General features: G+C 45.4%; 1 protein-coding gene across 4 annotated transcripts in view; it reads left to right on the top strand.

Moving 5' to 3' along the window:
- LOC110522208 (protein FAM184A) overlaps positions 1–26,795 on the top strand; it is a 161,026-nt gene that overhangs the window by 83,627 nt on the left and 50,604 nt on the right. For all 4 annotated transcript variants that reach the window (XM_021600413.3, XM_021600411.3, XM_021600410.3 and 1 more), the window contains exons 5-10: positions 6,437–6,618; positions 7,871–8,056; positions 20,230–20,352; positions 20,774–20,935; positions 21,650–21,771; positions 25,218–25,368. In XM_021600413.3, coding sequence (XP_021456088.1) covers positions 6,437–6,618; positions 7,871–8,056; positions 20,230–20,352; positions 20,774–20,935; positions 21,650–21,771; positions 25,218–25,368 — 926 coding nt within the window. The remainder of the gene's footprint in view (positions 1–6,436; positions 6,619–7,870; positions 8,057–20,229; positions 20,353–20,773; positions 20,936–21,649; positions 21,772–25,217; positions 25,369–26,795) is intronic.

A 26,795-nucleotide genomic window follows, 5' to 3' on the forward strand; every position in this document is an offset into this window, starting at 1 on the left:
CGCCCGGGTAACGAAGGAGTGGCTTCGTAAGAAGCATTTCAAGGTCCTGGAGTGGCCTAGCCAGTCTCCAGATCTCAACCCCATATAGGAGGGAGTTGAAAGTCCGTGTTGCCCAGCAACAGCCCCAAAACATCACTGCTCTAGAGGAGATCTGCACCCTTTTTTTTTTGCTCCAAGATGGCATAGCAGTTCAGACGTCTTTTGTCCTCCTCTTGTCGTGTCCCGTATATATATATATATATATATATATATATATATATATATATATATATATATATATATATATATATATATATATATATATATTTACAACTTTCTTCGCATACCTTTTTATATATATATTTTTTATTTTCAATAAACTCATCCTCAAAACACTCTCCTGCAACCCGCTTCACCAATTTATATAAAATAAAAAAATACAAATTATTATTTACCCCAAATCTGTAATCCTCCATAGAAGCTAACCAGAAGCTAACCAGAAGCTAGCCAGAAGCTAATCCAGAAGCTAGCCAGAAGCTAGCCTGAAGGTAATCAGAAGCTAGTTAGCTGCTTTACTGGCTAATCGTTAGTATTCAGCTAACCACGGTTTGTGGTCATCAGCTATCCTTTAGCTCGAAAATCTATCGCCAGTTTTGTACGGCGTGGCTCGGACCGAAACATACCGGACCTATTTCTCTCTCCATGTCCCCGGATTTCAACCGCTAACTCTGGACATTTATACCTGGATCTCGCAGCTAGCTAGCTGCTACCTGTGTAATTATCGGCTTTCGTCGATTCCGGAGCAAACATCAATTATTCCGGAGCTAGCCAGCTGAAGAGTTCCATCAGTCACTCCTGGGCTACAATCACCTATCCGGACCTGATTTACTGCCAACGCGGAGCCCCACCAGGCCTTCACAACTGGACTACCGACGTTATCTACCCGAGGGAGTTATCCGGCTGGCTCCTCCATCGCGACGTTACCTGAATGCCCATCTGCGGTCCGCTAACCGTTAGCTGTCTTATCGGCTGCTATCTGAATAGACCTATTGGACAATTTTTTTATTTGTATTTTTTTTTCTTTTTCTTGGGCCTCTATAACTATATCTACTGTTTGTTTTTTGCGAATTGGATTCATCCCCTCTACCACACGGAACCCCACTAATCCTACTGACGGAAACGCACGAGGTGGCTAATGACAGACCTCCATCCTATGCTAGCTTACTACCGATGGCCCGGCTATCTGTCTAAATCGCCGTGACCCCAACCAACCTCACTACTCACTGGACCCTTTTGATCACTCGACTAAGCATGCCTCTCCTTAATGTCAATATGCCTTGTCCATTGCTGTTCTGGTTAGTGTTTATTGGCTTATTTCACTTTAGAGCCTCTAGTCCTGCTCACTATACCTTATCCAACCTATTAGTTCCACCACCCACACATGCGATGACATCTCCTGGTTTCAATGATGTTTCTAGAGACAATATCTCTCTCTTCATCACTCAATACCTAGGTTTACCTCCACTGTATTCACATCCTACCATATCTTTGTCTGTATATTATACCTTGAAGCTATTTTATCGCCCCCAGAAACCTCCTTTTACTCTCTGTTCCAGACGTTCTAGATGACCAATTCTTATTGCTTTTAGCCGTACCCTTATCCTACTCCTCCTCTGTTTCTCTGGCGATGTAGAGGTGAATCCAGGCCCTGCAGTGCCTAGCTCCACTCCTATTCCCCAGGCTCTCTCTTTTGATGACTTCTGTAACCGTAATAGCCTTGGTTTCATGCATGTTAACATTAGAAGCCTCCTCCCTAAGTTTGTTTTATTCACTGCTTTAGTACACTCTGCCAGCCCGGATGTTCTAGCTGTGTCTGAATCCTGGCTTAGGAAGACCACCAAAAATTCTGAAATTTTCATCCCAAACTACAACATTTTCAGACAAGATAGAACTGCCAAAGGGGGCGGTGTTGCAATCTACTGCAAAGATAGCCTGCAGAGTTCTGTCCTACTATCCAGGTCTGTACCCAAACAATTTGAACTTCTACTTTTAAAAATCCACCTCTCTAAAACAAGTCTCTCACCGTTGCCGCCTGCTATAGACCACCCTCTGCCCCCAGCTGTGCTCTGGACACCATATGTGAACTGATTGCCCCCCATATATCTTCAGAGCTTGTGCTGCTAGGCGACCTAAACTGGAACATGCTTAACACCCCAGCCATCCTACAATCTAAACTTGATGCCCTCAATCTCACACAAATTATCAATGAACCTACCAGGTACCTCCCCAAAGCCTTAAACACGTGCACCTCATAGATATCATCCTAACCAACTTGCCCTCTTGCCCTCACTGCCTCATTACCTGCATCCGTAATGGGTCAGCGGTCAAACAACCTCCACTCATCACTGTCAAACGCTCCCTGAAACACTTCAGCGAGCAGGCCTTTCTAATCGACCTGGCCGGGGTATCCTGTAAGGATATTGATCTCATCCCGTCAGTAGAGGATGCCTGGTTATTTGTTTTAAAATGCCTTCCTAACCATCTTAAAAATGCATGCCCCATTCAAGAAATTTAGAACCAGGAACAGATATAGCCCTTGGTTCTCCCCAGACCTGACTACCCTTAACCAACACAAAAACATCCAATGGCGTTCTGCATTAGCATCGAACAGCCCCCGTGATATGCAGCTGTTCAGGGAAGCTAGAAACCATTATACACAGGCAGTTGGAAAAGCCAAGGCTAGCTTTCTCAAGCAGAAATTTGCCTCCTGCAAGGTCTTCGCAAGCCAAGTCAACAAACAGATTACCGACCATTTCGAATCTCACCATACCTTCTCTGCTATGCAATCTGGTTTCAGAGCTGGTCATGGGTGCACCTCAGCCACGCTCAAGGTCCTAAACGATATCTTAACCGCCATCGATAAGAAACATTACTGTGCAGCCGTATTCATTGATCTGGCCAAGGCTTTCGACTCTGTCAATCACCACATCCTCATCGGCAGACTCGACAGCCTTGGTTTCTCAAATGATTGCCTCGCCTTGTTCACCAACTACTTCTTTAATAGAGTTCAGTGTGTCAAATCAGAGGGTCTGCTGTCCGGACCTCTGGCAGTCTCTATGGGGGTGCCACAGGGTTCAGTTCTTGGACCGACTCTCTTCTCTGTATACATCAATGATGTCGCTCTTGCTGCTGGTGAGTCTCTGATCCACCTCTACGCAGACGACACCATTCTGTATTCTTCTGGCCCTTCTTTGGACACTGTGTGAACAACCCTCCAGGCAAGCTTCAATGCCATACAACTCTCCTTTCGTGGCCTCCAATTGCTCTTAAATACAAGTAAAACTAAATGCATGCTCTTCAACCGATCGCTGCCTGGACCTGCCCGCCTGTCCAACATCACTACTCTGGACGGCTCTGACTTAGAATACGTGGACAACTACAAATACCTAGGTGTCTGGTTAGACTGTAAACTCTCCTTCCAGACCCACATCAAACATCTCCAATCCAAAGTGAAATCTAGAATTGGCTTCCTATTTCGCAACAAAGCATCCTTCACTCATGCTGCCAAACATAGCCCTGTAAAACTGACCATCCTACCAATCCTCGACTTCGGCGATGTCATTTACAAAATAGCCTCCAATACCCTACTCAACAAATTGGATGCAGTCTATCACAGTGCAATCCGTTTTGTCACCAAAGCCCCATATACTACCCACCATTGCGACCTGTACGCTCTCGTTGACTGGCCCTCGCTTCATACTCGTCGCCAAACCCACTGGCTCCATGTCATCTACAAGACCCTTCTAGGTAAAGTCCCCCCTTATCTCAGCTCGCTGGTCACCATAGCATCACCCACCTGTAGCATGGGCTCCAGCAGGTATATCTCTCTGGTCACCCCCAAAACCAATTATTTCTTTGGCCGCCTCTCCTTCCAGTTCTCTGCTGCCAATGACTGGAACGAACTACAAAAATCTCTGAAACTGGAAACACTTATCTCGCTCACTAGCTTTAAGCACCAACTGTCAGAGCAGCTCACAGATTACTGCACCTGTACATACAGTGCCTTGCGAAAGTATTCGGCCCCCTTGAACTTTGCGACCTTTTGCCACATTTCAGGCTTCAAACATAAAGATATAAAACTGTATTTTTTTGTGAAGAAGAATCAACAACAAGTGGGACACAATCATGAAGTGGAACGACATTTGTTGGATATTTCAAACTTTTTTAACAAATCAAAAACTGAAAAATTGGGCGTGCAAAATTATTCAGCCCCCTTAAGTTAATACTTTGTAGCGCCACCTTTTGCTGCGATTACAGCTGTAAGTCGCTTGGGGTATGTCTCTATCAGTTTTGCACATCGAGAGACTGACGTTTTTTCCCATTCCTCCTTGCGAAACAGCTCGAGCTCAGTGAGGTTGGATGGAGAGCATTTGTGAACAGCAGTTTTCAGTTCTTTCCACAGATTCTCGATTGGATTCAGGTCTGGACTTTGACTTGGCCATTCTAACACCTGGATATGTTTATTTTTGAACCATTCCATTGTAGATTTTGCTTTATGTTTTGGATCATTGTCTTGTTGGAAGACAAATCTCCGTCCCAGTCTCAGGTCTTTTGCAGACTCCATCAGGTTTTCTTCCAGCATGGTCCTGTATTTGGCTCCATCCATCTTCCCATCAATTTTAACCATCTTCCCTGTCCCTGCTGAAGAAAAGCAGGCCCAAACCATGATGCTGCCACCACCATGTTTGACAGTGGGGATGGTGTGTTCAGCTGTGTTGCTTTTACGCCAAACATAACGTTTTGCATTGTTGCCAAAAAGTTCAATTTTGGTTTCATCTGACCAGAGCACCTTCTTCCACATGTTTGGTGTGTCTCCCAGGTGTCTTGTGGCAAACTTTAAACGACACTTTTTATGGATATCTTTAAGAAATGTCTTTCTTCTTGCCACTCTTCCATAAAGGCCAGATTTGTGCAATATACGAGTGATTGTTGTCCTATGGACAGAGTCTCCCACCTCAGCTATAGATCTCTGCAGTTCATCCAGAGTGATCATGGGCCTCTTGGCTGCATCTCAGTCTTCTCCTTGTATGAGCTGAAAGTTTAGAGGGACGGCCAGGTCTTGGTAGATTTGCAGTGGTCTGATACTCCTTCCATTTCAATATTATCGCTTGCACAGTGCTCCTTGGGATGTTTAAAGCTTGGTAAATCTTTTTGTATCCAAATCCGGCTTTAAACTTCTTCACAACAGTATCTCGGACCTGCCTGGTGTGTTCCTTGTTCTTCATGATGCTCTCTGCGCTTTTAACGGACCTCTGAGACTATCACAGTGCAGGTGCATTTATACGGAGACTTGATTACACACAGGTGGATTGTATTTATCCTCATTAGTCATTTAGGTCAACATTGGATCATTCAGAGATCCTCACTGAACTTCTGGAGAGAGTTTGCTGCACTGAAAGTAAAGGGGCTGAATAATTTTGCACGCCCAATTTTTCAGTTGTTGATTTGTTAAAAAAGTTTGAAATATCGAATAAATGTCGTTCCACTTCATGATTGTGTCCCACTTGTTGTTGATTCTTCACAAAAAAATACAGTTTTATATCTTTATGTTTGAAGCCTGAAATGTGGCAAAAGGTCGCAAAGTTCAAGGGGGCCGAATACTTTCGCAAGGCACTGTAGCTCACCTATAATTTAGCCCAAACAACTACCTCTTTCCCTACTGTATTTATTTTATTTATTTTCCTCCTTTGTACCCCATTATTTTTATTTCTACTTTGCACATTCTTCCACTGCAAATCTACCATTCCAGTGTTTTACTTGCTATATTGTATTTACTTTGCCACCATGGCCTTTTTTTGCCTTTACCTTTAACCTTTACACGTCATTTGCTCACATCGTATATAGACTTGTTCATACTGTATTATTGACTGTATGTTTGTTTTACTCCATGTGTAACTCTGTGTCGTTGTATGTGTCGAACTGCTTTGCTTTATCTTGGCCAGTTCGCAATTGTAAATGAGAACTTGTTCTCAACTTGCCTACCTGGTTAAATAAAGGTGAAATAAAAATAAATAAATAAATGGAGGAATGGGCCAAAATACCACAACAGTGTGTGAAGACTTACAGAAAACGTTTGACCTCTGTCATTGCCAACAAAGGGTATATAACAAAGTATTGAGATAAACTTTTGTTATTGACCAAATACTTATTTTCCACCATAATTTGCAAATAAATTCATAAAAAATCCTACAATGTGATTTTCTGGATTTTTTTTCTAATTTTGTCTGTCATAGTTGAAGTGTATCTATGATGAAAATTACAGGCCTCTCTCATCTTTTTAAGTGGGAGAACTTGCACAATTGGTGGCTGACTAAATACTTTTTTGCCCCACTGTAATAACACTGTCTGGCTGGACTGTTTCTCATTCTCCCTCTCTCTCCATCTCCCTCCTTGCCAGGTCACATTGGCAGCCTGCAGGCCACTCAGATGACCCACGAGGCAGCCATCCGGGACCTGGAGTCTGAGAAGTCTCGTCTGAAGGACAAGGTGATCCGTCTAGAGGAGGAACGCGGGGCCCTCCAGAACAAGACCCACGCACTAGACGACAGGCAGAGACAACAGATTCTATCCCTGGAGAAGGTGAGTGTTCAGTGTGGTGGAGGGAACTATATATCTGCCTCTCTGGATTCTTGAGTTGTTTGAGGACAGACTGTTATTCTGCACCAGCTGTTGCAGTGCCTAAATCCACTCCTCCATGTTTAATTCACAAAACTCAACATCTTGGAAAGAGAAGTTACTAAAAATTGCACTTTTGTTAACGTTTAGCTGAGTACTTTGATTTAGCAAAGACTACGTTTTTTTTGGTATAAATAGACATCACTTTTGCATCACAGTTTGCTTTGTTATATCTCAGCTATTAGCCATTTCTTCCAATACAGTCACCATTTTGCTCTAAGCCATGCTTTCTGGTTGTAAAATAGCATTTAACTTAAATTATTGATGTCAGAGTACACAACAACCCAAAAAATATTTTACGACTAAGAATTTAGCTTGCTCCTTGGAAAGTCCCCCCTTGCTCTCAGGAGTTACAGAGCCCTGAAATTTGCATTGCCTCTGAACTCACAAAATGCTGCTGAGCGAGTCAAATTTGAACAACCTTTTAAAAAAGAACGTCCAAAAAGGTCACATTATTTACGAACCGTAGCTCAGAAGACAAACTGCAGTTCCCCTGTAAATGTCAAGCAAGATTTATATCCCATTCTGCCTTTTCATTATGGTAAAATGCACCGTTGAATCTTTCACCATATGCCGTTCTGAATATGTAATATGCTCTCAAGACAGGGATAGTGTTGTGTTGACATTGGTGTGTCTTAATGACAATTCCCCCCAGTCACTTTCACTGCAATGCTGTAGCCTAAAAAAACGGAGAGCGATGTGCTCACCTCTCCAGTTCCCAGGAAATCGCTGTCCTGTTTCACATTACCATAGCCTTGAGTTAGGTGTTACGATGACAACTTGATGGGAACGGAGGCGTGAGTACATTTTTCAGATCTACTGGGCTGCTGGCATTCTGAGAAGTGCGCCCCTCTCTCTCTCTCTCTCTCTGAATGTGTCAGAGTGGATTTGAAGCATCTTTAGGCTGTCACCTTCTTGCCACAACAACACACCGACAGACAGCGAGACTGAAAAGCGGAGCAGCCGTTCATGTGTTGCCTGTGTGTGACTGACTCAAATAGATGCTCACTCAAATTACCAAGGGAATGTAAATAAGACCGTAATGAGCTTAGCATTCTGCTCACAGCTGGTTTTAATTCAACTAGAATCAAGCATCTTAGATAAACACATAGGGCTGACAGTCATGGTGTTGTCTCTGTGTGTGTTGTTCCATCAGACTCTACGGGAGGAGAAGCAGGTGTATGAGAAAGAGATGGTGAACATGCGTGCCAAATACGAGGACGACGCCGCCCACTTCAAAGAGTCACAGACCCGGGCGCTGGAGGAGCTGTCGAAAAAACACCGGACCACCCTGGAGAACACACAGACTACTGCCGAGAAGGAGAAGAGCCGGCTACTGGCCGTGAGTTACACACACACACACACATAACCTCCAGTAACACAACACTGTATCTACGCAACACACACACACACTGCGGTGAAACCGCAGCTACACACTGCTGCAATGGGATGGGCTGAACATACACGGCAGTACACTGCATCTATGATCATTTCACCTCCAAGCCATGTTTTGCTATGATTTGGCTATTGCTATGAATATCAAATGGACTGGGCTTACAGTAATAGATTCTGCAATTGACATTACAACCACCCTAATGAACAAGTTACACCGGATCCAACAGCAAGACTAAAACAGTAAGACTCATGTGTTGTCTCTCTTGTCCCGATGTGTGTTTTGTCCTGGGCCATCATTGTAAATAAGAATTTGTTCTTAACTGACTTGCCTAGTGAAATAAATAAAAACTAAAGAACAACAGTTGAAACAATGATTGCCTTACACTAATTGAATGTGGGGATAAGAGAAAGGTCTATTCTGGGTCGGGACTGCTCCATACCCTCCTATTAGGAAAGAGTCCAGACCAATTTTGTGGACTCTTGTCACATGACTTGGGTTGAGTCTGACTCAAGTCACAAATTTGATGACTTGTGACTCGACTTAAAAGAAAAGAACTTGAGACTTTACTTAGACTTGGAGCCTCAAGACTCGGGACTCGACTTTGACTTGAGACTGATGACTTGAAATTATCTGGCCAGATTTTGTAATGTTCTGTCACTCGTTTTGTGGCACAGAGTCTACGTGGATTACTCTCCACGCAGCCAGAGACAGTAGCCGCAGCATCTCCCTTGCAAAAAAAGCCTGCAACAGATTGGCTAGTGAAACGTACACTCGGCGCTCTGATTGGACCAGCAAACTGTCAGTCAATACAGGTCGGGTGAAGATCTAGCGAACAGATTGCTGATTGGCTGTACACTCATAGGATAGGGTGCAGCGCAAACGTCAAAATATAGAAAGAGAGGATTGAAATAGGCTACGTGGCCTGCGTTCCACGCTTTGGAGTCAGAATGTTGAATAAGCGAAAAGGATTATTCCATGTATGCACGGTGTTGAAATATCATTAATAATCATTCAGTTTGATTAAGACGAATGTAGCAATGTATGTGGAAATGACCTTTTACATTGTAGAACCAGTGTATTGTAATTGCCAATTGGGTAATTGTATGGTCCGGAAAGAGTTCCTGTTAGACAGGTTCCATTTGGTTTTTCAACGGGAGGCTGTACAGTCTTGCCCTCTACCTGTGTCCGTTCAGATAGGACAGGTGGAGCCAGAGGCAGATGCTATTTCTTTTTGGGATATTGCCTGTGTATATTTGGTCAATCTACTTGTATGTTTTGTGTGATTTGGCACTTTCACCATTGGATCACCAAGACCTGTAAATAAATCTACGCTCTGAGCACGTCAACCTGCCTTGCCTTCTGCTGATGTCACGCCCTTACGACTGATACAAGATCCCTATTTTTACAATAGGCTTATCAAAATGTATTGTAGACAAAATATTGAAAAGGGCTGTCTGGTAGCCTCAATAAATAGACAAAGAGTTGTAGTCGAACAAATCGTTGCGCGAGACATGACTTGAAAACGTGCGACACGACTTGACTCGCTCTTAGTAGGCACGACTTGGACTTGACTCGAGCCTTGACCCGTTCTACTCGAGACTCGACTTGAACCTCGGACCTTGTGACTTCAGAGTTGCTTGTGACTGTAATAATGCTGACTTGGTCCCACCTCTGGTTTCAAGTAGGTGTTAATCAATCACACAGACACAAATTGCTGCTGGAACCAATGGAGAGAAAGAGAAAGAGTGGGGGAGAGAGAGTCATTACAATGTGTCGAACAGCCTCGCTTCCCTTCAAGCCCCTCCATGTCATTTGCATGCACGAATTCCAGGCTTCGCTTCTCTGATTTGGTTCTGCAGCTTGGCTGCCACTTGTCAAGGCAATCCCACGAGTGTTGAAAACAGCTCTGTGCTGGTGTACCTTTGAGTATCCTCAAGTGCTGCCTGCCATACACACAGACTGTTATTATGGATGGCTAGTGGTTTGAAATCACATGGAAACAGATTGGTTATAATGGTTGACAACAGCCCCATCAAAAACATTTCCTATTTCCTTGCTGTCTGACAGCAGTAATGTGTGATTGTCACCAGTCTCCCTCAGCTTTTAGGTTTTGCTCAGATCTAGGTCTTCCTCCCTTTCCATTCCATCTCTATATGAGAGCCCAGTGCTATCTGTCTCAGTACCTCCACTGGGTCTCAGTATCCCAGGCCGTGTCTCTGTATCCCAGGCCGGGTCTCTGTATCCCAGGTCGGGTCTCTATCCCAGGCCGGGTCTCTGTATCCCAGGCTGTGTCTAGCGTTGGGTGGTAGCCATGCCGTCATACTGTTTCTGTACCATACTGAGGTATACTGTATTACCGGAAGTGCGCACAATGGGCGCTATAACATTTTTGTTGTTGTAGTTTTTAGTAGGCAACAGGGATCTTGAATGTCTCTGCTGTAAGGCAAGAATCTTGGCATTAACATCTAGCCACTAAGCTAGCAAGTTAGCAAACCAGATGCATAACTGCCCTGATCCCTGAGCTGGAAATAATTCATTTGACACATCTTACATTTCTTATAGTTATACTTAACTTATGTTTATAAAACAGTGGTGTAGCATGCATCTTACCTTATTGAACACATTTTGACTACCCCTGTGTACTGTATAAACAGTATATCACCCAAGCCTAGCTGTGTCTCTATCTCAGGCTCGTCTCTGTATCCCAGGAGGTGTCTCTATATCACTCTCTCTATATATATACATTTGAAGGCGGAAGTTTACATACACCTTAGCCAAATACATTTAAACTCAGTTTTTCACAATTCCTGACATTTTAATCCTAGTAAAAATGTCCTGTTTTAGGTAGAGGTCGACCAATTATGATTTTTCAACGCAGATACCGATACCGATTATTGGAGGACCGATTAATCGGCCGATTTTATGTATTTATTTATTTGTAATAATGACAATTACAACAATACTGAATGAACACTTATTTTAACTTAATATAATACATCAATAAAATCAATTTAGCCTCAAGTAAATAATGAAACATGTTCAATTTGGTTTAAATAATGCAAAAGCAAAGTGTTGGAGAAGAAAGTAAAAGTGCAATATGTGCTATGTAAGAAAGCTAACGTTTCAGTTCCTTGCTCAGAACATGAGAACATATGAAAGCTGGTGGTTCCTTTTAACATGAGTCTTCAATATTCCCAGGTAAGTTTTAGGTTGTAGTTATTATAGGACTATTTCCCTCTATACCATTTGTATTTCAAATAAAATCAAATTTATTTGTATAGCCCTTCGTACATCACCGGTATCTCAAAGTGCTGTACAGAAACCCAGCCTAAAACCCCAAACAGCAAGCAATGCAGGTGTAGAATCACGGTGGCTAGGAAAAACTCCCTAGAAAGACCAAAACCTAGGAAGGAACCTAGAGAGGAACCAGGCTATGAGGCGTGGCCAGTCCTCTTCTGGCTGTGCCGGGTGGAGATTATAACAGAACATGGCCAAGATGTTCAAATGTTCATAAATGACCAGCATGGTCAAATTATAATAATCACAGGCAGAACAGTTGAAACTGGAGCAGCAGCACGGCCAGGTGGACTGGGGACAGTCATTATGCCAGATAGTCCTGAGGCATGGTCCTAGGGCTCAGGTTCTCCGAGAGAGAGAAAGAAAGAGAGAAAGAGAGAATTAGAGAGAACATACTTAAATTCACACAGGACACCGGATAAGACAGGAGAAGTACTCCAGATATAACAAATTGACCCTAGCCCCCCGACACAAACTACTGCAGCATAAATACTGGAGGCTGAGACAGGAGGGGTCAGGAGACACTGTGGCCCCATCCGATGATAGCCCCGGACAGGGCGAAACAGGAAGGATATAACCCCACCCACTTTGCCAAAGCACAGCCCCCACACCACTAGAGGGATATCTTCAACCACCAACTTACCATCCTGAGACAAGTCCGAGTATAGCCCACAAAGATCTCCGCCACGGCACAACCCACGGCCCACGGCCCAACCCAGACAGGAAGATCACGTCAGTGACTCAACCCACTCAAGGGACGCACCCCTCCTAGGGACGGCATGAAAGAGCACCAGTAAGCCAGTGACTCAGCCCCTGTAATAGGGTAGAGATTCCCAGTAGAGAGAGGGGAACCGTCCAGGCAGAGACAGCAAGGGCGGTTCGTTGCTCCAGAGCCTTTCCGTTCACCTTCACACTCCTGGGCCAGACTACACTCAATCATATGACTTTGACTGTTGGATGTTCTTATAGGCACTTTAGTATTGCCAGTGTAACAGTTATAGCTTCCGTCCCTCTCCTCGCTCCTCCCTGGGCTCGAACCAGCAACACATCGACAACAGCCACCCTCGAACCAGAGTTACCCATGCAGAGCAAGGGGAACAACTACTAGAAGGCTCAGAGCGAGTGACGTTTGAAACGCTATTAGCGCGCACTAACTAGCTAGCCATTTCACTTCAGTTACACCAGCCTCATCTCGGGAGTTGATAGGCTTGAAGTCATAACAGTGCAATTGTAACGGTTTTCTTGAGGTGAAAGAGAGGCGGACCAAAACGCAGCATGGTGGTTATTCATGGTTCTTTAATATAGACACTATACATGAATAAACTAACAAAACAAGAAATGTGAAAAAACCAAAACAGCCCTATCTGGTGCAAACACAGAGACAGAATCACCCACCAACCAAGGACCAAGCGGCGTGGTAAAAGACAACAGCGGCCATCATCACAGGACTCCTGGACATGGGAGGAGATACTGAACGGAGAGGGACCCTGGGCACAGGCTGGGGAATATCGCCGCCCCAAAGCAGAGCTGGAGGCAGCGAAAGCTGAGCGGCGGCGATATGAGGAGGCAGCACGGCAGTGCGACAGGTACGAGAGGCAGCCCCCAAAACATTTTTGGAGGGGGCACACGAGGTGTGGAGCTAAGCCAGGTAGCAGACCTGAGCTCACTCCTCGTGCTTATTATAAGCAGCGCGTTACTGCTCAGGCACCGTGTTATGCGGTTAAGCGCACGGTGTCGCCAGTACGTGTCCATAGCCCGGTGCGCTATAGGACAGCCCCCCGAGAGTGTCATGCGAGTGCGGGCATCGAGCCAGGGCGTATGGTGCCTGCTCAGCGGGTCTGGTCGCCGGTACTCAGTTTTGGCCCAGGGTATCCTACCTAAGTATGATTCTCAATCAGAGACAACTAATGACACCTGCCTCTGATTGAGGGTGCAGTGCGTCCTCTGCCTGCGCTCCGCTCGTGCCGGGCAAATGTGGGAGTGGAGCCTAAGGGAGAGGTGCGCGTAGTAAGCACTAGATCTCCCGTGCTTACCCACAGCCCGGTTCAACCTGTGCCTGCACTCTGGAGGGTCCGGGCTAGAGTAGTTGTCCAGCCTGGGGAAGTGGTGCCAAGGATGCGCACCAGAGCTCCAGTGCTCCCCCACAGCCCGGTCCTTCAGGTGCCTCCTCCTAACACCAAGCCTCCTGAAGGTCTCCTGAAGGTTCCTGTGGCAGCCCCACGCACCAGGCTGGCTCTCTGTCTCCTCCCTGCAGGTGGTCCTGTCTGTCCGGCGCTGCTGCCGGAGTCTCCCGCCTGTCCGGCGCTGCTGCCGGAGTCTGAGGCGCCAGAGCCCCTCAGCCCAGAGGCGCCAGAGCCCCTCAGCCCAGAGGCGCCAGAGCCCCTCAGCCCAGAGGCGCCAGATGTTCCGCCCCTCTGTCCCGAGCTTCCGCCCCTCTGTCCCGAGCTTCCGCCCCTCTGTCCCGAGCTGCCGCCCCTCTGTCCCGAGCTGCCCCTCTGTCCCGAGCTGCCCCACTGTCCATTGAGAAGGGGTGCCATGGTTAGGAAGCCACGGAGGCGGACAATGAGGCGGACTAAGACAATGGTGAAGTGGGGTCCGCGTCCCGTGCCAGAGCCGCCACCGCGGACAGACGTCCACCCAGGTTAAGGTTTTGCGGCCGGAGTCCGCACCTTTGGGGGGGGGGGGGTACTGTCACATTCCGACCTTTATTTCCTTTGTTTTGTATTTATTTAGTATGGTCAGGGCGTGAGTTGGGTGGGCAGTCTATGTTTGATTTTCTATGATTTGGGGATTTCTATGTTTCGGCCTAGTATGGTTCTCAATCAGAGGCAGGTGTCATTAGTTGTCTCTGATTGAGAATCATACTTAGGTAGCCTGGGTTGCACTGTTTGTTTGTGCGTGATTGTCTATGTTGATTGCTTTTTTCAGCACAGTTCGCATTAGCTTCACGGTTGTTATTTCGTTTATTGTTTTGTATAGTTTTTCAGTGTTCAGTGTTTTCTTTATTAAAATTCATGATGAGCACATACCACGCCGCATTTTGGTCCTCCGATCCATCTTGCCTCTCCTCTTCAGATGAAGAGGAGGACGACCGTGACAGCAATGCTTGACGCACAACGAAGAGCTGATGGCAAAACACACAAAAGTGCTGTTTGAATGAATGTTTACGCGCCTGCTTCTGCCTACCACCGCTCAGTCAGATACTTAGATACTTGTATGCTTGTATGCTCAGTCAGATTATATGCAACGCAGGACACGCTAGATAATATCTAGTAATATCATCAACCATGTGTAGTTAACTAGTGATTATGATTGATTGTTTTTTATAAGATACGTTTAATGCTAGCTAGCAACTTACCTTGGCTTACTGCATTCGCATAACAGGCAGTCTCCTTGTGGAGTGCAACGAGAGAGAGGCAGGTCAAGAGGTTGCAAGATTGGAACCCCCGAGCTGACAAGGTGAAAATTTGTCGTTCTGTTCTGCCCCTGAACGAGGCAGTTAACCCACCGTTCCTAGGCTGTCATTGAAACTAAGAATGTGTTCTTAACTGACTTGCCTAGTTAAATAAAGGTTAAATTAAATTAAAATAAATAAATATAAATAATATTTAAAAATCGGAAAATCGGCGCCCAAAAATACCTATTTCCAATTGGTATGAAAACTTGAATTCGGCCCTAATTAATCGGCCATTCCGATAAATCGGTCGACCTCTAGTCTTAGGTCAGTTAGGATCACCCCTTTATTTTAAGAATGTGAAATGTCAGAATAATAGTAAGGAGAATTATTTATTTCATTTTCAGCTCTTTCATCACATTCCCAGTGGGTCAGAAGTTGACATACACTCAATTAGTATTTGGTAGCATTGCCTATAAATTGTTTAACTTGGGCCAAACGTTTCAGGTAGCCTTCCACAAGCTTCCAACAATAAGTTGGGGGAATTTTGGCCCATTCCTCCTGACAGAGCTGGTGTAATTGCGTCAGGTTTGTTTGTAGGCCTCCTTGCTCGCACAAACTTTGTCAGTTTTGCCCACACATTTTCTATTGGATTGAAGTCAGGGCTTTGTGATGGCCTCTCCAATACCTTGACTTTGTTGTCCTTAAGCCAATTTGCCACAACTTTGCAAGTATGCTTGGGGTCATTGTCCATTTGGAAGACCCATTTGTTACCAATCTTTAACTTGCTGACTGATGTCTTGAGATGTTGCTTCAATATATCCACATAATTTCCCTACCTCATGATGCCATCTATTTTGTGAAGTGCACCAGTCCCTCCTGCAGCAAAGCACCCCACAACATGATGCTGCCACCCCCATGCTTCACGGGTGGGATGGTGTTCTTCAGCTTGCAAACATAACGATGGTCATTATGGCCAACAGTTCTATTTTTGTTTCATCAGACCAGAGGACATTTCTCCAAAAAGTATGATATTTGTCCCCATGTGCAGTTGCAAACCAGTCTGGATTTTTTTATGGCGGTTTTGAAGCAGGGGCTTCTTCCTTGCTGCGCCGCCTTTCAGGTTATGTCGATATAGGACTCGTTTTACTGTGGATATAGATACTTTTGTACCTGTTTCATCCAGCATCTTCACAAGGTCCTTTGCTGTTGTTCTGGGATTTGACTTGCTGACTTGCCAAAACTATAGTTTATTAACCAGAAATTTGAAGGTTGAAAAACAAGTTTTAATGACTCCAACCTTAGTGTATGTAAACTTCTGACTTCAACTGTATATATCTTAGGCTGTGTCTGTGTCTCAGTCCAGACTATTCTCTGTGTGTGTCAGGGTCCAGAGCTCTGCTGCCTCCGTTCCAGTCCTGCAGGAGGACAGGGAGGCGGCAGAGCAGGTAGTGGCTTTGTATCTGGCCTAGCACCCACGCCTCATTTACCACTACAATGAGAACTCATCTCCCCACCCCGCCCCCGCTTTGCTCTGCTCGACCACTCAGACACACACAGCACCAGAACCGACATCAGCCTGCGCCGAGGTGTTGGAGACGGCTGACATGCACCCTCACACATCCATTCTGCACCTCACTACAGAAAACCCCGCTCTGACTCCATGGAACACTGAGAAGCGTTTCTATCTACTTGAAAACATCTGCCACACTGACATGACTAAACTGTCTGTTTTGATAACATATGAAATTAAATGACTCAGAAGACATGCACGATTGACTCAGCCAAAATGCAATCTGTCATCTTTTTGCTTCTCGGCTCCGAGGCTGCCAAAGGCTTCAGTCAACTCATCCCCCTCCAACATGGTTGTATTATTTAGTGTTTTCGTCATTTAAAAAACGTCCGCATAACAGATATCGGGTTGAGCCGCTGTAATTAGGCTTGTTTATATCAGGGCTGGCCAACCTAACACCATTGTTTGGAGTTAAAGCCTTTTCAGCTCAGAAAAACAAGACTGTCTGTACTGGCCCATGATGGCTGCTTGAAGGGAGGGAAGATATTTTTTTCCCACTGAGTGTCAATGGTAGTGTGTGTGTGTGTGTGTGTGTGTGTGTGTGTGTGTGTGTGTGTGTTTCGGGCACACAAATCAGCCTGGTCATTCTACATTGTCAATAGATTTACCAGTGGCAGCTCACATCTCCCTGTTTAGCCTTATTGTTTTAAATAGGAGGAAATGGAGGTAGCAACCCCTTTTGTTCCTTCACCAGGATAGTATTTGAGTTCCTGGAGTCTAATTTGCATAAGCCCATAGTAGAGGAAGATAGACACCTCACCGGGTGCTTCGGCTGCTTCCAGGAACCGTATCTCAGGGAGACAAATGTCAGTCGCTCTCCTTTGTCAGGACGAAGGTGGAGGTCTCCGAGACAGAACGGAGAAATGCTTTATTGTCATTGATTAGACTAGCGCCCAGAGAGAAAAAGAAAGAGAGCGATGCCTCGGCAACTATCACCTGCACTGCTGCTTATCATATCCTCTCCTCTCCTCACGCTCCCCAACAGAGATGCAGGACAGGGTGAGAGCGAGCAGATAGATCATGTAGGAGAGGGCTTATGTTTGTGCACCGGTGAGTCAGAGTCACAAATAGCAGTTTGACGAGTCGACGCGTCGGCTGACATCCTATTTTGGGCGGACTCCCTGAGGCTCTTCCTCTTCTTCCCTCTACGCACAGCACAGCAAGAGGAGGAGGAAGGAAAGACAATTTGTCATCCTTCTGTCCCAAGACGTGGTCATGAGTCACCTCCTTGGCTGGCATCGCCAAGGTGTGGGAAGGACCTTTACTGTTGACACTGAGGTAGAACTAGTGACTAGTCAAACTACCATGGGCAGCTGACAGCGTAGACTTAGTGTGGCACAAACTTTTAGCCGTTTTAAAGAGTATGCACTATTCAAGAACTGTGCGCAAGGTGAACTCAGTGACTTTGCTTCAAAGCCGACACACACACACACACACACACACACACACACACACACTACCATTGACACATTGAAAAAAATAGGGGAAGACGCTAATGAGATTAACGGCCTAATGTCTTGACTCTTGTTTTGGAGGGATGGTATCATGCAAAATAGATAAGCTCCTATTTGCATATGAGTGTGCTCTGGAAGATGAGAGCTCTAAATCATGTACTCTTCAACCACACATACTGTACATAAAGTGTGCAGAGCAGTTCTCTCTGAATAAGGTGGAACTATACATTATTCAGTTAGCTCTACTTAGTGCACCATGCTGACAAGTCTGCTGCTCATGCAGATAGATACTGCCTTTTGAGATCGCACTTTAAAGTATCTTGTCTATTTCATATTCTGTGTGATATGTATTCTTCCCAGTTTTTGGTCATGGGAAAGCATTAAAGGGACTTGTAAATGAATCATATGTACCCATTCATTCTGGAAGAATATAACGTATCAATGCCTCCGGAGCTTAGTTCAACTGTCACACCCCATCAGAACCCAAAATATAAGCAACAAGATAAAGGTAAACAAACTCGGTATGGCCTCAAACCATGGTTAAACTATCATTTTGATATCATGGGTAGTCAGTCCATGCATCCATAGCTCTATGAATTTGAGAGTGGTTACATTTCTTCAGCCCCATCCCTCAGATTCTTACAGAAACAGTGGCGGGGAGGGTGCTTTGTGATTGTTTCAACCGCGGATTGCCTCCTTAAGAGAAGATACTGAGGCAAAGGATCATGTATTATCAATCACCATCTGTATCAGAGGAAGTTAATATTGGAGCGGACAAGGTTCACACAGTAGTCTGAGTCACTAGTCGGCTCAATGCATTTCCTATTTATTTGGCAGTCATTGATTTAGCTTCAAGGCGTCTTTTCGGAGTTCTATACCAGTAATGTAAGCATGAAAGTGATCAAGTATTCTGCTTTGTAAATGATGTAGGCTTATATGAAGTGTTTTCAATGATGTCCACAGTCGAATGTTCAGCGCTGACATTAACAGATGCAGAGCTGTTGAGAATTTCAGAAGCGAATCGTCGTCTGGTGCAGTAATTACATTTCCATGCCTGGTGAAAAAGAAATACCACTGCGCACTTCTTCCATCTCCAGAGGCTTGTCTTCCTATGGTGATGTCTACTTATCATACTGTCACTGGGGTGTCATCCACTGACACGAATATCCTGCAATGGGAGTGAAATGGTAGACTAGACATCTAACCCGTATCAGGAATGTCTGAAGGCCGCATTTACTCCGTGATATCTCACCGTCACAGCGAGAAATCTTTTCTACCCCCGGAAAATTGAGTTCCAGAATGTGACATTGCCCTTATCAGTGAAACTCTGCATAATTGATTTGATTTACAGACATCCTTGTTCTGGGTGCCTGATGTTGCGTACAGCACCAGTCAAAAGTTTGGACACACTTTGCCAAGAGTGTGCAACGCTGTCATCAAGGCAAAGGGTGGCTACTTTGTAGATTCCTAAATATAAAATTGATTTTGATTTGTTAAACACTTTTTTGGGGTTACTAAATGTGTTATTTCATAGTTTTGATGTCTTCACTACTTTTCAACAATATAGATTTTTAATTTTTTTTAAAGAAAAAACGTTGAATGAGTAGGTGTGTCCAAACTTTGGACTGGTACGGTGTATAATGAACTCACGTCATCCCTTTTCCCAGCAGGATAGTAGCCCTTTCCTGCAGTCAATGGGTGACTCATGGGTGACAGTCAATGGGTGACTCGTGGGTGACAGTCAATGGGTGACTCATGGGTGACAGTCAATGGGTGACTCATGGGTGGAATGTTATTAATATTTATTATTAAGATCATTAAAAAAATATATATTGAAAATGTGGTGTTTCTATGTCAAACGGTTTTGTTATATTTCAGTCTTCTGTGATGTATATAAAGTGTGATATTGGGATGCAAACTCCAAAAGTATTATTTTGTTAAGCCCATAACCATGTGTGTGAGGTGTATACTTTTGTTTCAAGGTAGATATGTTTAAGACTACCAAGAAACACTCTGTGTGACCCTGATTTAGCCCACTGCAGTAAAAGGTTAGCCACCTACCCAGGGGTACAACATGAATGTGTCACTTGGGATTGGAGCATACACACACACAGACACACAGACACACACAGCTCCCAAGCCCTTCTGAGTCCATATTACACAAGATTGTTTTACACGGATGCTGACAAAACTCTTAGTAGTGTGTAAATGTGAATAATACCAACCATTATCCTTTCATGTACTAGTGAATCCTTTTACCTTGGCTTTGATTTTCCTCTAAAAGCACAGTTATTGCAGCCATATTTACTAAGTATTTAAATTCATAAAAATACTCTGATTAGCCCTGTAATGGTTATTGTGCTGGTATTATTATAACAGAGTCTTTGGGGTTTGTCTACAGGAAATGGAGCAGCAGTTTGAGAGGGAGAGGCTCTCATTGGAGGAGCAGGAGAACCATCTCAGACAGCAACTGGACAGCCTGAAGGAGGAGCTCGCCACCAAACTTGAACAAGCCAATCAGGAGGTCAGTCAGGAGCCACCCAACCAATCAGATCTCTCCTCTTGCTCCTCTCATTTTGTCATGGCCATTTATTGTGGTCGTCCGGACAAACCGGAATAGATTCAAGTTTGCTGCTGTCAACAGCAGGTGATAAAAAATGTCTCGGCTCGTTTGAGGTGCAGATTCCACACTCATATCTATTACAAAAGGGAATGTATTTTACTACCAGGTCATTAGAAAGGGAGATTTCACTCAAAAACTATATTTTGGTATTTGTTTTCATTAGTCCACTGTTAATACAGTCCCAAAATGTTTTGCATGTCAGCAGTCAAATTATCAAGATATCATCATGATGACATGGCTGGTGACAATTATGCTTTCCCTTTTACAGCTGTTTTTAAAGCCTGTCTGAGATGTATGATAGATCTGTCCGTTCTGTGTGCAGGTGTTGCGCCTGCAGGAGCTGGTGAAGGAGGGTGAGCAGGGTATGGGTACAGCAGAGGGACACATCACCAACCTGAAGGAGGCCCAGGACAAACTAGCGGAGGAGCTGGACGCTACTAGGGCCAGACTGAGAGAGACCAGCAACCTGCTGACTGCCCTGCAGGTGAGAGCACCAACAATGCATACACACACACACACATTCTCCCCTGGGCCCTGTGTGGTTCTCCTCATCAGGGAGGCATTGGAGAATCCATCAGCAAACCCTAATGAATTCCCTTCCCCATTCACTCTTCTGACTGAGGATTTATTCATTGTATATCATGTTTATTTACGGGGGGGGGTAATAAACTTGATCTGTACTGAATTGATCTCCTAGCCTTGAGTCTGTTCCCAGACTAAATCCATCACATCCACCTGCTTTGTCCCAGATTCCAATTCTTGATATGCCAAGCAGACTATCCAGCAGCTTTGGATTGGCATACCTAATCAGACTCCGACTCTGAATTATGTTCTCATCTTTAAGGAGCCCGTATGGCATTGGCAGTTCATTAGAAGGCTGCTCTTCAGACTGGCTCTCCCATGCCTTTGACCTTCTGTGGCTCCTCTCCCTCTCTCCCTCTCTACTCTCTCCGTTCCCTCTCTCCCTCTTTCCCCCCTCTCTCTCATCTCTCTGGGCCTGCATAATGAAGCAGACTCTAGTCTGGATGTCAGGGGAAGTGTGGAGCAATGAGAATTGATGGCTGTGGAGCCGAGTTCCTCTTTTGTTGAGTCCTGTCCATAGAGGTTTAGATCCCATGCTCAGTTGTCTTGTTTATCACGAAGGCTAATATCACAAACCCTTTCTTTCTTCCCCCCTCTCTCTCTCTCTCTCTTTCAGGGAGAGATGGAGGCCCAGAAGAAGCAGCACGAGGCTAAAGTCATTACCACTAAAGAGGACGAGAAACTCAAGATGGACAAGATGGCGCTGGAACTGGAGCTCAAGTGGACCGAGACGTTAAGGTGTGTATGTGTGTGTCCTTAGCCCCGGGGTGGATTTGATGAGATGTGCCAGGGATGGCGATGGACAGGGTGAGTGAAAGAGTTTGGCTTGGAGTAATTGAAAGTCACATTGAGGCGAGTGCCACCATGATACACCATGGTAATGAAACTAGTCCAGGCCCGGTCCCTGATCCCAGCCCAGAAAGAGGTCCTCCTCTCCCTGGCTCTGAGGATTATGAACGGATGGCTTCATTTAGAAAGAGCCAGCGCTGCACCACAGATTATCACTGGAATGGACGGTGACCATTGGAATTATCTTCAGAGGGCTCAAATCCACACATTTCAAAAGAGTCATAAGTGAACACTGTACTGTAATACTGTAGCTAGCTTGGTCCCACATTGTGTGCACATGAAAGAGGAGTAGGAGGATAGGTCCCGTGAGAAATCAGACTGCCCCAAAATATTTCTATCTCTCTTTTCTTTTAAAGAGTTCATTTCCCACAACATTTGTTCAGCCAATGCCCTCGCTTATCTCAAAATGGGCTACTCCGCTGAAGCAATGGCGGGTGTTCACCAAGCGAGCAGACCGAGCATCTCACTGCCGCCGACGCTGCTGCTGCCTGTTCTGGCTCAAAGGAGGAAGACAGGATGGTAATGAGGTTCATATGAGATATGGATTTGAGCCCGATTAACAAGGAGGCCCTGACAAGCCACTGCCTATGAATTTCAAGTGGAAAAGGGTTTTGTTGTCACATTTGAATCTCAATGCCTTTACAGCAGGGACATGTGAATCAGGGTGTGAACAGACCTGCAGCTCAGAGATTTGAGACTGGGGAGGAGGAGGATGATCATCCCAGCTCATCAGACAGAGTCCAATTAGTGTCTGTCTCCCTTGCTGGGGTCAATTAATGTCTTAATACAGTATTAGGGATTCCTGATTACCAGGAAGGCTCTGCTACACATGGAGTTCTACAATAACACCATCCAGACCAGCGTTGGCTCAAAGTGTCCTTTTCTTCATCTCTTGTACCGTAATTACGTTTAATTGACCCTCCTCTCTCAATGTTCATCTTTCACAATTGCATTCCCCTTCAGCCCCTTTTCATTTTGTCCCTATGAATTGGAATGTATACGCTGCGTTTGGTGAATTTGACATGCTCTGTAATTCTGACAGCATTTTGGTGTTTTAAATAAGTCAGGTAGTAATTTTAAAAGCGTATGCTTCTCCTTCTTCTTTAGTAAAGCATAATGCAAATAGCAACCTCCGGGTTTCTGATTGTACTTCTGTGTTTCTGCACAGAACCTTGTTGTGTCCTTTCACACCACTGTCACTGAATAGTATTATTGTTTTCTGTTGTTACTGTCTGCAGTTATTCAACTCAACTTCACCTCTCCAGTTCATTGAGTTTGTCTGCGGTCTTGCCCTCATTTCTTCTTATCACCATGTATAACTCGAGCCAACAGGCCACTCAGAATGAAAGCGAGCGAGAGAGCGAGATGAAAGAAGAGAGAGAGAGAGAGAGAAAGAGGCAAAGGAAGAGGGAGAGATATTCACGTCTCCCTCTTACCGTCCTCTGTTCGAGGCTCTTCTCTTTCATCTCCTGCGACGGCCTGTCAGAAACATCTCTCCTCCTGCTCCTCACAGGGAGCTAGACTGGTGATGTGGAGGGAGATGCAGAGATACCAGAGCCCCTACCCACATTAAAGCCTCCTGCAATGTTTACCTTACGTAATGGTGGGCTTGAACACGAACAGCATTTGCAAGCGGAACAATCCAGTTGGGCAGCACCACCACACTGCACCGCAGTGCCTTTGACAGCCTTTCAAGTGCCTCAACCGCAAGAGATGCGTGTGTGTCATCTGGCACACCGGCACAGCCAACACACATACACGGAGAATGCGCACACACAAGGGGACCGAGAATAATTGAACAGAGCTGGCTTGGCTTGTGCTGAGAGAGATAGACATCTAAGATCCACTATTTCAGGCAGATAGAATATAAGAGGAGGCTCCTTTACTGAGTGTTTCCATGCGGTGATGTCAGAACCGGGTATAATGAACTTCAGTAGAGATTTACCTCAGAGTCAAACTAAGCCTTTGTGAGAGATGCCTGGCGTCGATGTGCGCCAGAAGTTGGGGAAAGAAACCATGTTGCTGTTTAGACAGCGAGTTGATGGCGTCCATTTGTGGCCGTCTGCCTGTCCTGTCTGCTGCTGTCTGATGTTGACTGAAAGCTTTGATCTTAACGAGGCCGGCTGATTTACACACATGCCTCCTTCCTTCTCGCTACATCCTCCTTCATTATCCTTCCTCCCTTCTTCTCCGTCCTTCATTCTCCGTCCTCCATACTGCCTACCTAGTCTACACACTCACCCCCTTCCTCCCATCTCCTCCACTCACCAGGTGCTGAGTGCCCTCCTAGGTAGTTAGCCAGATTGGGGGGGGGGCTAGAGTATGAATATGAGGCTCTCTACAATATGAAGATGCTGAGAGCTGTGTGTCTGTCTGTGTTTTTCTGAAGAGATGAGGTTCAACACCTTTTACAGCAGTGTCGCAGGGCTAAACCGTGGCACGCACTCACCCTGACGCTCATCTGCTTGTAGGGAACGGCGAAAACACTGTCAGCGCCACACGTTTAACGACGCCATTCTCTGCTAAATAACGATTAACATGCAGTCTGTGTAGCGCCGCTAAACGCGTGGGCATTGAGTAGCGCTGACACGGCGAGGTGGGAGGCGTTTGCATGGCGCCGTGGGGAATCGTACACTCTGCTCCGCTCCCAAGGATGTGGACTCTGAACACCCCCGGAGCTCCGACAGACAGCGGCTCGCTGGAAATGTTCAGCAATTACAGGACACACTGTTATTTAGAAAACCTCCGTCCCAGGCTGCGCTGTGTACAGACCGCCGCATGCATTAACATCGACATACTGTATCAGATGGATGGGAGTGTCAGCCGCAATCTCTCTTCTCTCTAATGATTGGCTGTCTGCGCAGTCTGCTCTGGAGCGAAGTGCAGATGCATTCTGTTTATGAAATATGCACACAGCGGCAGATTTTCCTAACAAATGTTTAATGTTGGTCTGTGTTGCGTTGTTCGTCCTAATGAGAAGTGGAGTTGGTAAAAGGGTCTTATCACAGCCACATACAGTATAACATATTTACTAGATGGTCTTTTCATGCATGTGCTCTTGCAAGCATGACTTGCATGATAATAATTCTTATTTGTCAACGTAATCCTAACCCTAGCTAAAACAGGGTTCTGCTGCATATGGTTTGCAGCGGCTTTACTGATTTGGAATGAATGACAATATATTACTAGTACATTAATGCTACTACTATATATTACTACATGGAATTATTTACAAAATGGTTTGCTTTGTTGCATTATGTTGATCCCCTGACCCCTGTGTGTCTTCTGTATACTTCATCTAATGGTAATTGTGTGCATTTGGTGTGTGTCCACAGGCAGGAGTGTAAGAAGCTACGTGAGGAGCTAAGGGAGGATCATGAGGATGACAAGCGGGCAGCCCTCTCCCAGCTGGCCCAGAACAAGGAGCAGGAGCTGGGCAGTGCCCGCGAGAGCTGGCAGAGGAAGGTGGAGGACCTACTGGAGCAGGTAAGAGACAGTCCACCCTCACCCTGCTGCACCACACCACCCTGTGATATAGAGGTGTTCTCGGGTCCAAAAAGTTGAACCCATTACGAAATGGACCCGGTGCTTTCCTCCCCAGATCCTACCCGAATAAATAAATGTCAAAAATAAATGGACCAGAGGACAACCGGACCTGGCCCCATATTGAGCCTTTTCGGGTCCAGACTCGGTCTGATCCTGTCCGAGTGAGGGAAGAAGCAGATAATTTAAAAAATGTACTACGTTAACTGAAGCTGTTTATGCAGGCACTGGGGGAGGGGGAGAGGAATGAAGGAGCAGCAAGCGGGGCAGAGGTCGTGTGTGTGTTTATATGTGGCTGAATGGCACGAAGAGGAGGGAGAGAGAGACCGCAGCAACCAAGCCAACTCGTGCTAGTTACTAACTTTTAGCTGCCAAAGCTAGGTTATTTATCAACCAATCTGATTACATAGCACCTGTTTTGACTGCATCAAACCATGAAGAGAAGCTAGCTAGTTAAGCTAGTTGGGTTGGCTAATTGAGGCTACTTGTGTGCCGCACCATGGGCCTCCCGGTCGCTGCCGTTTCGAACCTAGAATCTCTGGTGGCACAGCTAGCACTGCTATGCAGTGCCTTAGACCACTGCACCACCCGGGAGGCTACTCGTTTAACTTTTAATTCCGTCATTTTAGTTTCATCTTCCATTGATCTCTTAACTTGCTTGCCACCGCACACACAGAGCCAGAGGCTAGTGCCCCTTTGATGACTTGTGATTGGCTACATGCGCCACTCTCGTGAAAAGACTGAGCAGCAGCATACAATTCTCTCTCTCTCGCTCTCTCTCTCTCTCTCTCTCTCTCTCTACTGCAGCAGTCGCGTTCAGTTCTGTCATTATATTTACACATACCCGAGACCCGTGACAATCAAATCCACTCCGACCTAGATCTGAGAGTCAACTACAGAATTTCGGATCCGACCCGGTTGGGTCACGGGTTTTCGGCTGGACCTGTGAAGACCTTGATTGTGATATACACAGCGTACTCTGCCCCATGTCAACATTATGACTGGGCTCCAGGATACATGGAGAGTAAAAGAACTACGTCATTTGTCTGTTCACTAGTCCCATCAATGCAAAAGTTTTGTTGAGCTGGGATTTATATAGGGATTCCGTGACTACTTTACATACTGTAAGGTAAAGAGAATAGGTTATACATTCTCACCACTTAACCCAAAATATAATGAAACATTTTGGAAGTGTATGTCATACGATATTAAATTGTCCACTTCCAAATGTCCATGAATAGGTGAGAGGAGAGTGCTCAGGGCCTCGCCGTACACATGCAGATACCAGCCATGACAATGAAAGACTGCTGAGAAGCCTGTTCTGTTACTTAGCTGTAACTCCCACCGCAGCTATAGCTAGCACTGTCACT

This window comes from Oncorhynchus mykiss, chromosome 4, assembly GCF_057628025.1.
Source record: "Oncorhynchus mykiss isolate SJ-2025 chromosome 4, ASM5762802v1, whole genome shotgun sequence".
NCBI lineage: Eukaryota > Metazoa > Chordata > Actinopteri > Salmoniformes > Salmonidae > Oncorhynchus > Oncorhynchus mykiss.